This window comes from Trifolium pratense, linkage group LG3 (assembly GCF_020283565.1).
Source record: "Trifolium pratense cultivar HEN17-A07 linkage group LG3, ARS_RC_1.1, whole genome shotgun sequence".
In the NCBI taxonomy this organism is placed as follows: domain Eukaryota; kingdom Viridiplantae; phylum Streptophyta; class Magnoliopsida; order Fabales; family Fabaceae; genus Trifolium; species Trifolium pratense.
In genome coordinates this window covers 45,425,346-45,439,493 of record NC_060061.1, presented here as the reverse complement: position 1 = coordinate 45,439,493, position 14,148 = coordinate 45,425,346, and the positions used below count along the sequence as shown (strand labels likewise).

At 30.7% G+C, this 14,148-nt stretch overlaps 3 protein-coding genes and 1 long non-coding RNA gene across 4 annotated transcripts; 3 read left to right on the top strand and 1 right to left on the bottom strand.

Annotated features, from left to right (window-relative positions):
* The first annotated feature begins 118 nt into the window (after window positions 1-118).
* On the top strand, window positions 119-3,156 carry LOC123918947 (V-type proton ATPase subunit e1). Its single transcript, XM_045971141.1, has 4 exons — window positions 119-260; window positions 412-552; window positions 1,841-1,888; window positions 2,764-3,156. Exons 2-4 carry the CDS (start codon window positions 455-457, stop codon window positions 2,825-2,827), a joined length of 210 nt encoding a protein of 69 aa, XP_045827097.1. The 5' UTR covers window positions 119-260; window positions 412-454; the 3' UTR covers window positions 2,828-3,156.
* Window positions 3,157-5,460: 2,304 nt separating this feature from the next.
* Window positions 5,461-10,024, top strand: LOC123918945 (calmodulin-2-like). The gene is made up of 2 exons (XM_045971140.1): window positions 5,461-5,585; window positions 9,412-10,024. Exons 1-2 carry the CDS (start codon window positions 5,480-5,482, stop codon window positions 9,906-9,908), a joined length of 603 nt encoding a protein of 200 aa, XP_045827096.1. The 5' UTR covers window positions 5,461-5,479; the 3' UTR covers window positions 9,909-10,024.
* On the bottom strand, window positions 5,661-7,009 carry LOC123918946. The gene is made up of 2 exons (XR_006812996.1): window positions 6,857-7,009; window positions 5,661-5,933 (listed from the first exon to the last, which is right to left on the bottom strand). It is a non-coding gene; the product is annotated as an uncharacterized LOC123918946 (long non-coding RNA).
* A 1,172-nt stretch (window positions 10,025-11,196) lies between the features above and the next one.
* LOC123918944 (calmodulin-like) lies at window positions 11,197-12,024 on the top strand. Its single transcript, XM_045971138.1, has 2 exons — window positions 11,197-11,315; window positions 11,415-12,024. The coding sequence occupies exons 1-2, from the start codon at window positions 11,210-11,212 to the stop codon at window positions 11,852-11,854; spliced, it is 546 nt and encodes a 181-aa protein (XP_045827094.1). The 5' UTR covers window positions 11,197-11,209; the 3' UTR covers window positions 11,855-12,024.
* The last annotated feature ends 2,124 nt before the right edge of the window (window positions 12,025-14,148 follow it).

The following is a 14,148-nucleotide window of genomic DNA, read 5'->3' as shown; positions in this document are numbered from 1 at the left end:
AATTTGGAATAAATATATCAAAAATACATAAATATTTTCCACTTGAGAAGGTTCCTAATCTGTCGTGTTAGGTTGTCCTGTAAAAAAGATTTAAAAAAGTTTAAGAGGTGTATTAGTAAATAAAGATGGTGTAAATAGATTTCAAGCTCATTGGCCCAAGCCCAATTATTGTGAATGAGAAAATCAACAACGTGTCTCTATAGCACAAAACTGATCAAGCGATAGAACCGTAAGATCTCTCTCTGCTTCAGAGTTCAGAGGTAACAAAATTCTCAATTCTCATTTTCATTTTTGTAATTATTAATATTATTTTCTGATCCACTTTTTCGTTTTTTCTTTCTCGATCACAAATTCTCGCTTCAAATCTATTCAAATTACATCATCGTTGTTTTGATTTCTTCTTCGTTTTAGGAATTAATTTTCTCTGATCGGAATCTGAAATCAACGAATCGGAATGGGTTTCTTGATAACAACAGCAATCTTCGCGGTGATTGGAATCATCGCGTGTCTCTGCACCAGAATTTGCTGCAATAGAGGACCTTCTGCAAATCTGTAATATTTTTTTCTGATCTTCGTTTTCATCTTTTAGCTTCTCTATCAATTTGATTTTTTGCTATTTGTTCGCAATTTTATCGATTTATGATGCTGATTCAAAATTTGGGAGTTTCTGCATTTGATGAATTAGTGTACTATGTACTCAATTTGGTGTATAGTAAGATATTTATGAATTGTTTTGATTTGAGCTTAAGAAGTATGAAAATGTTGAATTGTGTTAGTTGATGTGATTTTTGTGCGAGATTTTACTTTTAAATATATAAAAATCTGACTAATAATGCTCAACATTTTGATAAGAGAAACTCGAGGATTATATAGGCACTGTATTTTTCTTGTTTTCTAGTGCTTACAGTTACTCTAGTTAAAATTTTAAAGGTTTTTTGTGATCAAATTAGGCTAAGTGTGTCTTGTATACTACTTAGCGTTGACACTTTATTAGATTGAAGGTTTGCTCGTGTATAGAAACTACCGACATGACAATGACACTTGTGTTTACTTACAATCCTTTTTATTTTCTAAATTTTATATAGGTGTCTACATATTAGTGTTGTGTTCGGTGTCCTTATCGGTGCTTCAGAGCTTGTATAAATTTAAATTAGACATTAGACATAACTGAGATGCACTTAGAAGAATGACCAGTATTATTGGTTAATTCAAAAACTGTCTAGCATTATTGTGTAGGATTCAATACAGCAGGCATCTATGGTTGCCTTCTTTAGGAAGGTCTGCTTCTTTTTCTTTATTGTTAGTTACTACTGTTAATCGTTATTAACTTCTCATTAATAGTTGATATGGTGTCATCGATTATTCATGGCTTCATGCCAACTTTTTATTGTGTTTTGTAAAGCTAAGGGCTCATTTACTTCTCATGTTTCTTGTTTTCATTTTCACTTCAACTAATAAACATAAGAGAATGTGTATATAATATTTTCTCTTACAATTTTCGAAAATTGATCTAGCATTTTTAGAAATCGTGAAGATGCCAAAACACTGTTTTTATTGTTTTTTAAAATGCATTCTTCCTTTTTTTTTTCCAACTTCACTCTATCTTTAAGATGAACACAAACTTTAGAAAATGAAAACTGAAAATACTTTAGAAAGTAAACAGACCTAAGTATTCGACTCATTTAGTGATGCCAACAGGTTCTAAAGAATTTGTACACACAAGGACATATATCCACAAATCTCTTGAACATTCATTTTGTATATTTTCTTGATTATTGATATCTGTACAATACATGTATCATTTTCTTTGACATGTTTCTAATCTCTTATTTTATTGCAGATTTCACCTAACTCTGGTTATTACTGCAACAATATGCTGCTGGATGATGTAAGTACCGTTTAATAGTCATTCTTCTTTTTAGTTTGTATCAAGTCAATCAAGGAATTATTGCAAATAGAAATTGTGCACCTAAGTTTATTGTACCTGGATAAGGAACTTATTGATTAGAAGAAAAATAATTAATGGCATGCTATTCGTGCCCATGAATTAATTTCACACTCACAGGCGGACATGTACTCAGTACTCCAAGTAGTTAATGTTGTTGAAGCTATTTTTTTCTTCTTTTTCCATAGCTATTCTTCAAAGTGCGACAAGATGTTGTGTGGTTTTAGTCATATGAAACATACTGTATAGCAGCCCTCATCAAAACAATAGTAATAGAAGCCTGATAGACGAACCCTATAAAACTGATGTAGTTTAGTTTAATCATCCTTGAGCGTTGCTATTATTTGATATTGTCTTTTATTGAAAATTAAGTGGGCCATCATTATTTTAATGTTTGTATATCATAACATGTCCAGTTGCAAATAGCTTATAATTTACTAGTTAGTTTGAAGATTATGCTTTTCTCGGATTAAACTACCCATTGTCATTTTAATGTTATATTTACATTCTAAATCTTAAATGTGTTGTTTTACTAAAGAAAATTATAAATTGATATTGTGTACTTAGAGTCTGTTCATTATGCACAATTCATCTAGTATGTGTGCGTCATTTTATAGGTAAAAATAAAATATGATGTTTGACAGTCTGTACAGAGGTTGTTTACAGGTTGAGTTGAACTGACCTTTAGATGGAATGATCATTCTTAGACATGATTGTTCATTCCAAAATTTTCCGTCTGCATATTTATAAACTTGTAATTAACCATATAATGTCTTGCTTGTGGTCGTGCTCACCTCGTCTTTCCTTTGTTGTATCAGGTGGGCGATTGTATATTTGGCACAAATGAAACCGCTCATAGTACCTATACTAAGTGGCGAATAAGTTTGTGTGAACAGATGTAGCTTCTTGTATGTTAGAGAATATGGATAACAGATTGGTTGCTGGAGAGAATTTGATATCAGCTCTTGTGAGTTGTTGATTATTTGCTAAGGGTGGATATGTACGTATTTTTTTGTTTGATACTGTCATTTCCGTTGTTGCCTGATGTTGCTGTGTTACAGTTGTTGTATTCAATCCTCATTCATTTCAGACAGTCAGTTCAATTTCGAAACATTAGTGAAAAATAAGAAATTACACATTAGTCATAAAATAAGAACTTTGATAAAATACTATAAATGTCTTTTGATGATAATTGATATCTCTATTCTCTATGCTCCAATCATCTTATTTGTAGAACCCTAATTTGTTGTTTTTGAACATAAATATTTTAGACATCATGTTATTGAGAACATTTTACTGTTCATCAATTTACAGAGGTGTTCTTGCAAGCGTGCGTGTGACTGTGCGACTGTCCCTAGTTATATTAGTTTAATTATTTTATTGAAGAAAAAAGAGAGAAGATAAACCAATATCTCCATTATTTTATGGTGATGAAAAACTTGTTGAAGGAATTGAACTCTGATTCTTTTAACTTTTTGATTTCTCTAACACTTAAATCAAAGCAGCTGAGCAACCCAACTCTTTTAGTGCATGTTTTGGTTACCCGGTGAGATAACCCAAAAGCACGTATATGCTCCGCCACCGTGCTTTAGACATGTTTGGCTTCTTTGACTATCTCTGCTGCCACTGCACATTGCACATTTTGTCTCCAAAATTGATTTCGAGTGAAACTGGTCGCACTAGCTTCTGGAAATCGTGTCTCCACAGCATATATTACATCACATTTAATTTGTCAATTTTCCCTCTTTTGCCCTTTTGAAGTCCATTGTTGATTCGTTATTAATCGAAAGGAAGAAAGGAAGAGAATATGGGCTGTTTACCCAAAATCAATAGATTTATTTAAAGAAAAGGAACAACGATGTTATAACCTATCTCTCTGCATTTTGCAATTTGCTATGTTATGCAATTAATTTCAAAATAACAATTTGGTGGAATACAAGATGTTTATTGGATGTCAGTTTAAAACTATTACTAGCGGTGCTTATTCTATATTCTCAATTTTCAATGTATTGATTTTATATATATTTATAAAATTTTATTATTTAAGATCTTTAAAAAGTGTCCCGAAAACACTTGTTCTAATATTCTAAAAAGTAGTATACTCCACATTTTATTTTTATGCACTCGTATTAAAGGTAGAACGATGAGACTTATTTATCTAATAATAGAAAATAAAATTGTCCACATGATGTTAATGGAATTGTGATTTTTTTTTTGGAGTAGTGGAATTGTGAAATTGATTATGATGCTTCACTTATGTACAATGTGTTTATTTATAATTATACAAATTAAGTGATAACAAACTTCCAAAGTAACTTGTAACATGTAACATGTAACTTGTAACTGTTACGAACTTCAACTAACTTGACATATGGATCATGATTAACATTTCTAATTACGTATTCTCTAGCCTAACTATACATTTAACATTTGACATATGGATGTCCACAAGTTTGATCTATAGGTAAGGATTAGCTTTCCTTGGTTTACTTGGTATCTAAGAAAATGAAACTTAGTTTTTATGTGCTTGCTCTTCCCATGAGCAATGAGATTCCTTGCAAGACATATTGCTGATTTGGTCAACCATAATTTTTTATAGCAATGATTGTAACCACACACGTTGGCATGCTACAATGCAAGTTGAGATATACTCATCTTCACATGCTGAGAGTGCCATCAAAATTTTCTTCTTTGAACTCCATGAAATTGGAGAGTTGAAGATCTTGAACATATATATCCCATAGTGCTTCTCCTTTCTACTTGATACCCTCACCAATCTGAGTCACAATAACCAATCAATCTGCCTCCTTGACCTTCAAGCATACCTTATACACTTTTTTGCCATCTTCATTATTGTTTATCTATGCTATCAATAACAAAATGGATAAAAAAAAACTATATATCTTTAATCATTGAAGTTTGTTATCTTTAACATATTATTAGAGATTGTGCTTCAACAGAATCACTTGTAGTGGCATTTTTAGAGACTCGAGTGGTGCAACCTTAGATTGTTTTTCTCCCCCTATTGTTTATTATTTTGCATTTCATGACGAGTTTATTGGTGTTACTACTTCCATTAAAATTTCTTATTCTATAGGTTAGTAGAACTTTAATTGGAAAGTGACTCTTGATAGGTTTGTTTTAGATATTAAGTCTTTTCATATTGTTTTTTTGGCAATTGAGAAATCGTTGGCTCCATCGTTTAAATATTTATCTTTTATTATTTCTCATATCCTTCATTATTGTTGGGTTATTCTTTGAGTTTTCATTGTTTCCTTTTTTCTTCATAATTTTATCCCACTTGTTCGTAACGAATAATTGCCGTAAACTCATGTTATTTCTTAGTATAGCCCCTCCAAGATGTATTTATACTGTATATCCTTTTTGAAGTTGCTTTGGCAGCAAGTTTTGGCATAATTTATTTTCAAACTTGACTCTTGGCCCCATAAAAAGGACATATTCTTGCTCTATATAGAGATTATTGCATTACTATTTATCAAACCATTGCATTGTAATTCGCCAAGAAGTAATAACATGGATTGCTTGAAGTCATATATGATTTTTGCTCTTGTTCTTTTTGTTATTCTCTATTCTCAAGTTTTAACGGCAATTCAAGTGCATGATGAGTCTCCTATTACTGGTGAGTCACAGCCTATAATTTATTTCTGTATTTTTTTTTACGATTCTACGTGAAAATTCCGTCTATTTAGTCGCTTATTATAACACCCCATATCAATTTATCTAGAATATCAACAAGAGTGTACATAACTGAATCGGGAAACATTAAATTTTCATTACATATCGTCCGAATACATAAATAGGATTACAAAATTCAAGAGATTAATACTAAATTGAGCTAACAACCGAAAACATAAAGAAACTAAATCTTATACAAAATATAAGATAACATGACGTCAGCTCAACTAGCATAATCCAAGTATCTGAACTCCATGCTTGTAGACCATGATATCTCGATCAACCTGTTTATCTAAAATCAAATAACTGGGGGATGAGAACAGTCACTTCGTCTCAGTGGATTCCTACTACACAGTTACTATTGGTGTTTACACCGGGGGCAACTAATGAACTAAAAGTTCCTTGATCCTGATTGTCAGTCCCTAACATAATTTCATAACATGATTTCATAAACATAATAATATAAAGGTGTAACACAAATTAATTATCTTGTTCAGTTTAACATAACTAAGACACTCTGAGGTGAGCCGATCTCAGAGGCTTGACATATCCGTCGTTGATGATTATACGCATCAACACGGCATGAAGCTCACAATCGTAACATGATTAGATTACTCGAATCCCATAACGTGGTACATAAGTAACCACCATGATTGACTGACTTTCTTAACTTAACTTAATTATCGTGATTGTTATCCTGCCCATGAATTCCCTTCCAGGGTATTTTTAAACTGTCCTGGTTTCTGATACTTAATTTCCTGAAGTGATTAACAATCTATTCACATAATATTATCATACTGCTTACAAAAATACTTCAGAATAGTCAGGGATATAAAATGAATGGATTATTATTTAAAACATTGTTTTTCCAGAGTTCTGTTCTGCCACGCTCGCTTGGCGAATCTTCATACTCACTAAGCGAGAAAACCAGTACAGTTCCCTCCTTTGCATTTTCAAAGAATATATCATAATTCCACCTACAATCCCATTCTTCTCTAGTTATAAGCAACATAAAAATATTAAATGAATAGAATGAAGATGATTTTGGGATTTAAACCTTATCACACAATAATATCCTAATTTCCTTAAAGTGGTCATGCATTAATAATTCGGGGAAACTATCATCTTATTCTAGCTAATGTTATCATGCATATTTTATTTGGGGAAACTAATGGAGCTAAACTAACTAGAGTTTAAGGCTCTAAGGGAACCCACCTGAAATTGCTAGCAGTACCGAGCCATATCGCCCGCTTAGAGCCATCCGATGGTGCCACTCGCATATACAAACTCGCGACATATTTTTGCATAAAACTGCTACTGACTTCCGACCTCTAATTTTTGCATTTCAACTTCAAATCAAACTCTTAGAGTCTGTTTGGTAAAAATAAGCTATAAGCTAGCTGATAGCTGAAAAGCTAGCTTATAGCTGATAGCTGAAAAGCTGGCTGATTGAAATTAAAGTGTTTGGTAAAATTAGCTTTTAAAGTGGTTAATAAATATAAAATGACATAATTGATAGTGGGTAATTTCTATTTTAGAGTGAGTAGTTATTAAATGAAAGGGTAAAAATGGAATAAAGTGTAAAAAGTTATAAGCTATAAGCTCAAACGCTACTTGAAATAGCATCTGAAAAAAAACTATAAGCTAGTAAAAAAAACTTGTTACCAAACACCTCTAATTTTTTTAAACAAGCTTATAAACTCATATAATAAGCTATAAGCTAGCTTATTTGTGTTACCAAACAGACTCTTACTCAGCCAATTAAGCATACATATTCAGTTCTGGAATCATTCACCCAACTTAAACTCACATTTTAGCTTATTCCGCAAAATCCATGCCAAAACCCGTATGCAGTTTCCAGCATCAATATCCAAACTTCAAACTCGTTTTCCGAATCCATTTCTAATCCAAAACATATCAAACTTACATCCAAACTGAAGGGAATTAAGTGTAGAATCCGAAAATCCAACAATTACACATGTCTGGGCTACACAGCAACAACTATGACTCGATTAGTACCTGTACTGTCATACGAATTTTTCACTAAAATTCCATAGAATTCAGCCATAACCATTCTAATCATATCAATCAGTTTTAACAACAACATCAGACCACTGTACAGCAACAACAACAGTTCATTAAGGTTGCTAAATCACTTTTCCATAATAATTTCTTAAATCCCAAGTCCTTTCCAACTTCTGCAAGTTTTCAGCTTCCTTAATCTTTGAGAATTTCTTAACTCTATAACTTACCCTTCCTTTATCATGCTGCTGATTGAGAATTTGTTCCAGAATTTGCACATGCAATCAACACCATAAACACCTATGATTTTCTTCAATTTAATTTCCCGTAATAGAGAAAGAATGAATGGTTTGTTACAGGTCAATGACTAAGAGTTAACTAGAAAAGAGTACATGCAACCTTTTGGGTAGAAGAATGAAACATGGGTTATGGAGGAGGGGCGTGAGGTTGAAGAACACGGGTTATGGGAGAGAAAGAAATGAGACAAGTTGTTGTTCTGATTCTTCACAAATGAGTAAAGGGTTCTCTTTCTCTCAAATGCTGATAGTTAACTTATTCTTGGTGTTCTTTAATTATCTCTTATATTTGTTCACTTATTTTCAATTAGTCTCCAATAATCAACTATAATTAATATTTTTCTATTAATTAAAGTTGGGATGTTACATTTATTGAACATGTTGGCTTATGACTGAACATAACTGATGACATGACATAATTAGTGATGGGTAAATCGAATTTTGCTAATATTATAGGGGCAAAATACTAAATAGTCAAATTAAAGACAACATGTTCAATCAATGACTAATTAGAAGTCAAGAATCTTCACATTATAGGGTTGGAATCCGAAAAAATAATATTACATGGGATAAATTGAAATTTACTAACATTACTGAGGTAAACATTATTTTTACAAGTCAAATGCATATAATTTTATTGATATATGCATCGTAATGGTAATTTTTTTTTTACCTGCATTCAATCACATCTCACTATTATTTTACTCTAGGGTTAAAAGTGTTTTTCGTCTCAATAAAATTAGTGAATTTTAATTTTGTCCCCATAAAAAAAATTGCATGTTTTCATCTTAAAAAAACTGCTGTTTTGGTTTTAGTCCATAATGGACAAAATTTTGACATTTTTTTTTTTAACTTAATATTGATATTAAAATGAACATAAATTGGTGATTACGGACTAAAAATAAAACATAAAATTTTTAGGGGATAAAAACATGTGATTTTATTTTATAGGGAGGAAAACCAAATTTTACTAATTTTATAGGGATGAAAATTATATTTAACCCTTTACTTTATTATCAAATTTTTTTTGACTTATTATTATCAATTTTTAATTTATCTCTACAAGTATGTATATTATAAAATTTGTTTGAAAGCATGTGTATATTTTTGTATATATTCACAGATTGAAAAATATATTTAAAAATATAATTTAGCGCGGTGGCGCGGTGTATAAAAAAGAGTTAAATGTTTTGAATAGAGAGGGTCATACATAGTTTCAAATTATGAAAGGGTGGATTAGAAAAAACCTTTTATCTAAGGCAATGCATAGTTTTATAAAAGAACGAAAAGTTAAGCCACTAGGTTTGGTCTAGTGGTGAGGGGTTTGGGTAGTACGTTATAGGTCCTGGGTTCGATCCTAAGCTCATTGTAAAAAAAAAAGAACGAAAAGTTACTCATATATTGTTCCACATCACATACAAATCAATTTACTCTTCTATTCTATTTTTGCAGAATCAAATCTTTCTCGAATGGTTGTTAAATCCACCGATGAACGGATCTTAGAATTTAAGAAGACCTTCATCCTTTTCAACAACGGAAAAGTTGGTTGTATTGCTATCAAAGAATTTGGAAATGTAATGCGGTCGATCGGTCATATCCCAACTAATGCTGAGTTGCAGGTCATTAAAAATGAGGTCGACGTTGGTACCAGTTACGTTGTAGAAATATTGAACTGGATCACAAAAATGTTCATTAAGTTTGATGAGGATCATAATGATGTCATATCTGTAGACGAGTTTCGTCATTTCGCTACAAAGCTCGACAAGCATGAGATGAATGTCCAAACAGCGAATGATGCCGTTGGTGCTTATGATAGTGATAGTGATGGGAAGCTAAACTTACATGAGTTTTACAATATAGTAATAGTGATGATTAAGGACAGAAATAAGTTTTTAGGAGTTAATCGTAATAGTAATGGAGATAGATCAAAACCACAACCAAAATCTTAAAAAACAAAGGAAAAAAAGGGAAGGGGCAAATGAGTTTTTATGGGAATTATTCTATTTTCATTATTAGGACATGTTTTATTTGGTCTGTTTATTTCATTATTATGAGTTTTTTTTTTGCCTTTGTCATATATTTAGGTGATCGTTTTTTAGTTGTGCTATTACTAGTATTTATGTATATTATGAACTTTTTCTTGTATTTATTTTGTATATGATATTTTGTTGTGTTCGCTGATTTGTTTGCAATATAATTATATTATTGCTACTACTCGTTATTAGAATTCGAGGTATTTGGGTGCACCGAGCAAGCATCGTAACTTTGAAAGGTTTCAAGATAGCAAAACCTCTCAAAGAGGAAGTTGATGTACATGAGTTGTATTGTCATTTTGTTTTATGGTGAACTCTATGGTGCCATAAGTGATTAAAGTCTTGCACTACATGAACAAGCGCTTATATTTATGATCCCGTCGATAAATCTCAGATGATCGATATGACTTATTTATCCAATAATAGAAAACAAAATTGTCCACAATGATGTTAGAACTTGTGCATAGAACTTGATAAATACGCAAAGAGAAGATAATAATGGAATTGTGAAATTGATTATGATGCTATACACTTATGTAAAATGTGTTTACAAGCTATTTATACAAACCTGCTTAGTGACGGATTTTGCTACGCCCCAAAATCCGTAACCATTTTTAACGTCACAAATATTAGTGAGTAAATTTCAATTCCATTACAAACTAGTACGAAATATATCCATCACCAATGCTTGTATTTCATCACTAAATTATACAGAGAAAACAAATGCATCACTTATATTTCTAGCTTGTGATACTTTTGCATTCTAATTTTTCCAAAAATAAAATAATCAAATGGACGACCTATATAAAAAAGTGTTACGTTTTAATTTTCATTTCTATCACTACTAGAAATTTTCTATTTTCTTGTGGATTTGGACCCAAACTCCGCAGGAAATACATTTTCTGCGAATTCTCTCGAGAATTTTAGTTTCCAACTAATACCTTCGTGGATAATTGTTTTCTGCAATTTTTGAAATCGTGAAACTCTCCTGCGGAAGTTTTTGCGGATAATAAGAACAAATCCGCAACAAATTTTCCTACCATAATTCTGCAATATTTAAATTTGTATATCCTTTAGTAGTTGCTTTGGTAGCAAGTTTTGTCATAATTTATTTTTAAACTTGACTCTTGACCCCCATAAAAACTACGTATTCTTGCCCTATATAGAGACCACTGCATTATTAACCATATCATTGTAATTCGCCAAGAAATAATAACATGAATTACTCAAAGTCATATATGTTTTTTTGTCTTGTTCTTTTTGTTATTCTCTATTCTCAAGTTTTAACTGCAATTCATGTGCATGATGAATCTCCTACTAATGGTAAGTCTTGCTAGCCTATAAATTAAAGAACAAAATTTTACTCACATATTGTTCCACATCTCATACAAATCATTTTCCTCTTCTCTTCTACTTTTGCAGAATCAAATCTTCCTCCAATGGCCGTTCAATCCCCCTACAAAAGGATCTTAGAGTTTAAGAAGACCATCAGCCTTTTCAACATCGGAAAAAATGGTTGTATTACTATCAAAGAAATTGGGAATGTAATGCGGTTGCTCGATCATATCTCAACCAATGTCGAGTTAAAAGTCATAAAAAATGAGGTCGACGTTCATATCATTGGATACCTTGAATGGTATTTGGAGTGGATTCCGGAAATTTTTAGAAATTTTGATGAGGATCATAATGATTTCATATCTGTAGAAGAATTTCATCATTTCGCGACAAAGTTCGACAACCATGAGATGACCATTGAAGCAGCGAACAATACTGTTAGTGGTTATGATATTGATGGTGACAGGAAGCTAGACTTAAATGAGTTTATCAATATAGTGAAAGTGATGATTTATGGACATAGATAATTTATATGTGGTTTATTAGTGATGACTCTTTAGCAATAGATTTAGTCCTAACATTTGTTTTATACTATTCCCTTCCCATGAACAAATCTAAGGATATGTTTGATCTTGAGATTCTCCAGATTCTCCACTTATTCGCTTAAAGATGTAAATTTTTTAGTGACCGAGTACTACTTGACAAAAAATACATTCATTTGAACTAGTTTTGTAAAACTTTATTCTTTATGAATTCGCTTTGTCTTAATGCATATAATTTATTGATTAGCACCATATTTTTGTGTTATATTAAAGATGCATACCAATTGAAAAATAATCATTTTCAAATATATAGGTACATTTAAATTTTCAAATATACCATAAAAATTATAAAAAGGATATTAAACTAAATATTCAATTATATTTAACCAATTGTATATTTGTGTAGTTTCACATCATAATGCCGAGTTGCAAGTCATGATGAATGTGGTGGACGTTATCCCTTCAGATGAGGAGCTTATGGGTTATTTCAATTTATTTGACGTCTGCAGATTAGGTTCAATATGTGTATGCAAGATTCGGCAACACATCGCTTACCATTGAAGAAGCGAACCAAATTATTCGTATTAGAGATAATAATAGAGATGGAAAGATAAGCTTTGAGGAATTACGCGAAGGAGTTCGCTTCCCCTCCCACGAGCTCCGCTAATAACGAGGGGTCGGCAGTGGCTAAGACCCCCAATCCATCTTTTACATATTCCTTCACTTTAATTCTTACATACCTATTTTATATGTGTATATATATCCAATAATTGAAACCTTGACGGACAAGACGATTTCAAACCTACATATCTCAATAGACTTAGAACATCTTGAAGCAGCTAGGTCATTAAACACAACGAGATTCAACAAAATGCCTAAGAGGTTGGACCGAGAGATGAATCCAATACATTAGTAACCAGACCCTTACGTGTTAACATAACCATACCCTTTCATATTAAACAAGCATAATACCCGTGCATACGCACGGGTCGCGGCGTTGCCGCGATATTTTTTTTTATCGTAGGATGAATATTGTATAATATGAAATTAATCGCGTTATAAAATTATTTATCATTGCAAAGATTATGGGTTCCTACTACATTGTGCAGACTTACGGTCATTTTAGACATCGTTGATAAATATATATATATATATCCCGTATTTTTTTGCGCGTTTATTTGAACTATAAATATTACTAAATATTAAAGTCGACAAATTTGATATTAACAAAAAAAAAATTGAAAAATTTGGTTAAGAAATATTTTTTTTTTATAATTAAAAAATTGATACATTGGGTTACTTAAATTTTTCAATAGCAACAACCCGTTATCTGTGTACAGTAGTTATTTAAATTTTTCATAAGCAAATTTTTTTTCCCCATGTATAATAGTTATTTTAAAAAAAAATTATGAGCAATATTTGTCTAATATAATCATTCATCAAAATTCATATTTAATTCATCCCTAAATAAAAAAAATTAAACTTTTGTAAGAAATTTGTTTGTAATGTATTAAAGATGACCAGAGAAAAAAATTCAAAATTTTAAAGCGCAAAAAATATGAAAATTCATAATTAATTAATCCATTTTTAAAATAATTTAACATTTTGCTAAAGATATTTCTATCAATGATACACTTGAGTTGATTTAAAAGCATGATTAAAAGTTATGACAAAAAATATTTAGGGGATCGAAATTTGCTGAAATTTTTATAGGGACTAAAAATAACATTAGATATATTTATAAAATAAAAAAAATTAATAACACTTGAGATTTATTATTAGAGTTTTGTATAATAGATAAAAAATTAACATAAGACAAAAGACTTTATTTTATAGGATATGTATATATGTGTCAAAAGGATGATATGTGAATTTTTTTTTAAAAAAAATTATGTGTCAACAAATGAAGAGGGCTAGTTTGGACCTTTCCATAGTATCTTTCTTTACTAAATTATATATATATATATATATATATATATATATATATATATATATATATATATATATATATATATATATATATATATATAATCTCATCCCTCTATAAAAAAAAATTCAAAATTTTTGTAATGTATTAAGATGACCGTAGAAAAAAATTTCAAAATTGTTTTAATGTACCTTTCCATATATATGATCTCATCCCTCTATGATCTCATCTTTCTTTACCAAATGAAGAGAAATTTTTGTAATGTATTAAGAAGACCGTCGAAAAAAATTTAAAATCTTAAAACGCAAAAAATATAAAAATTCATAATTAATTAATCCATTTTTAAAAGAAA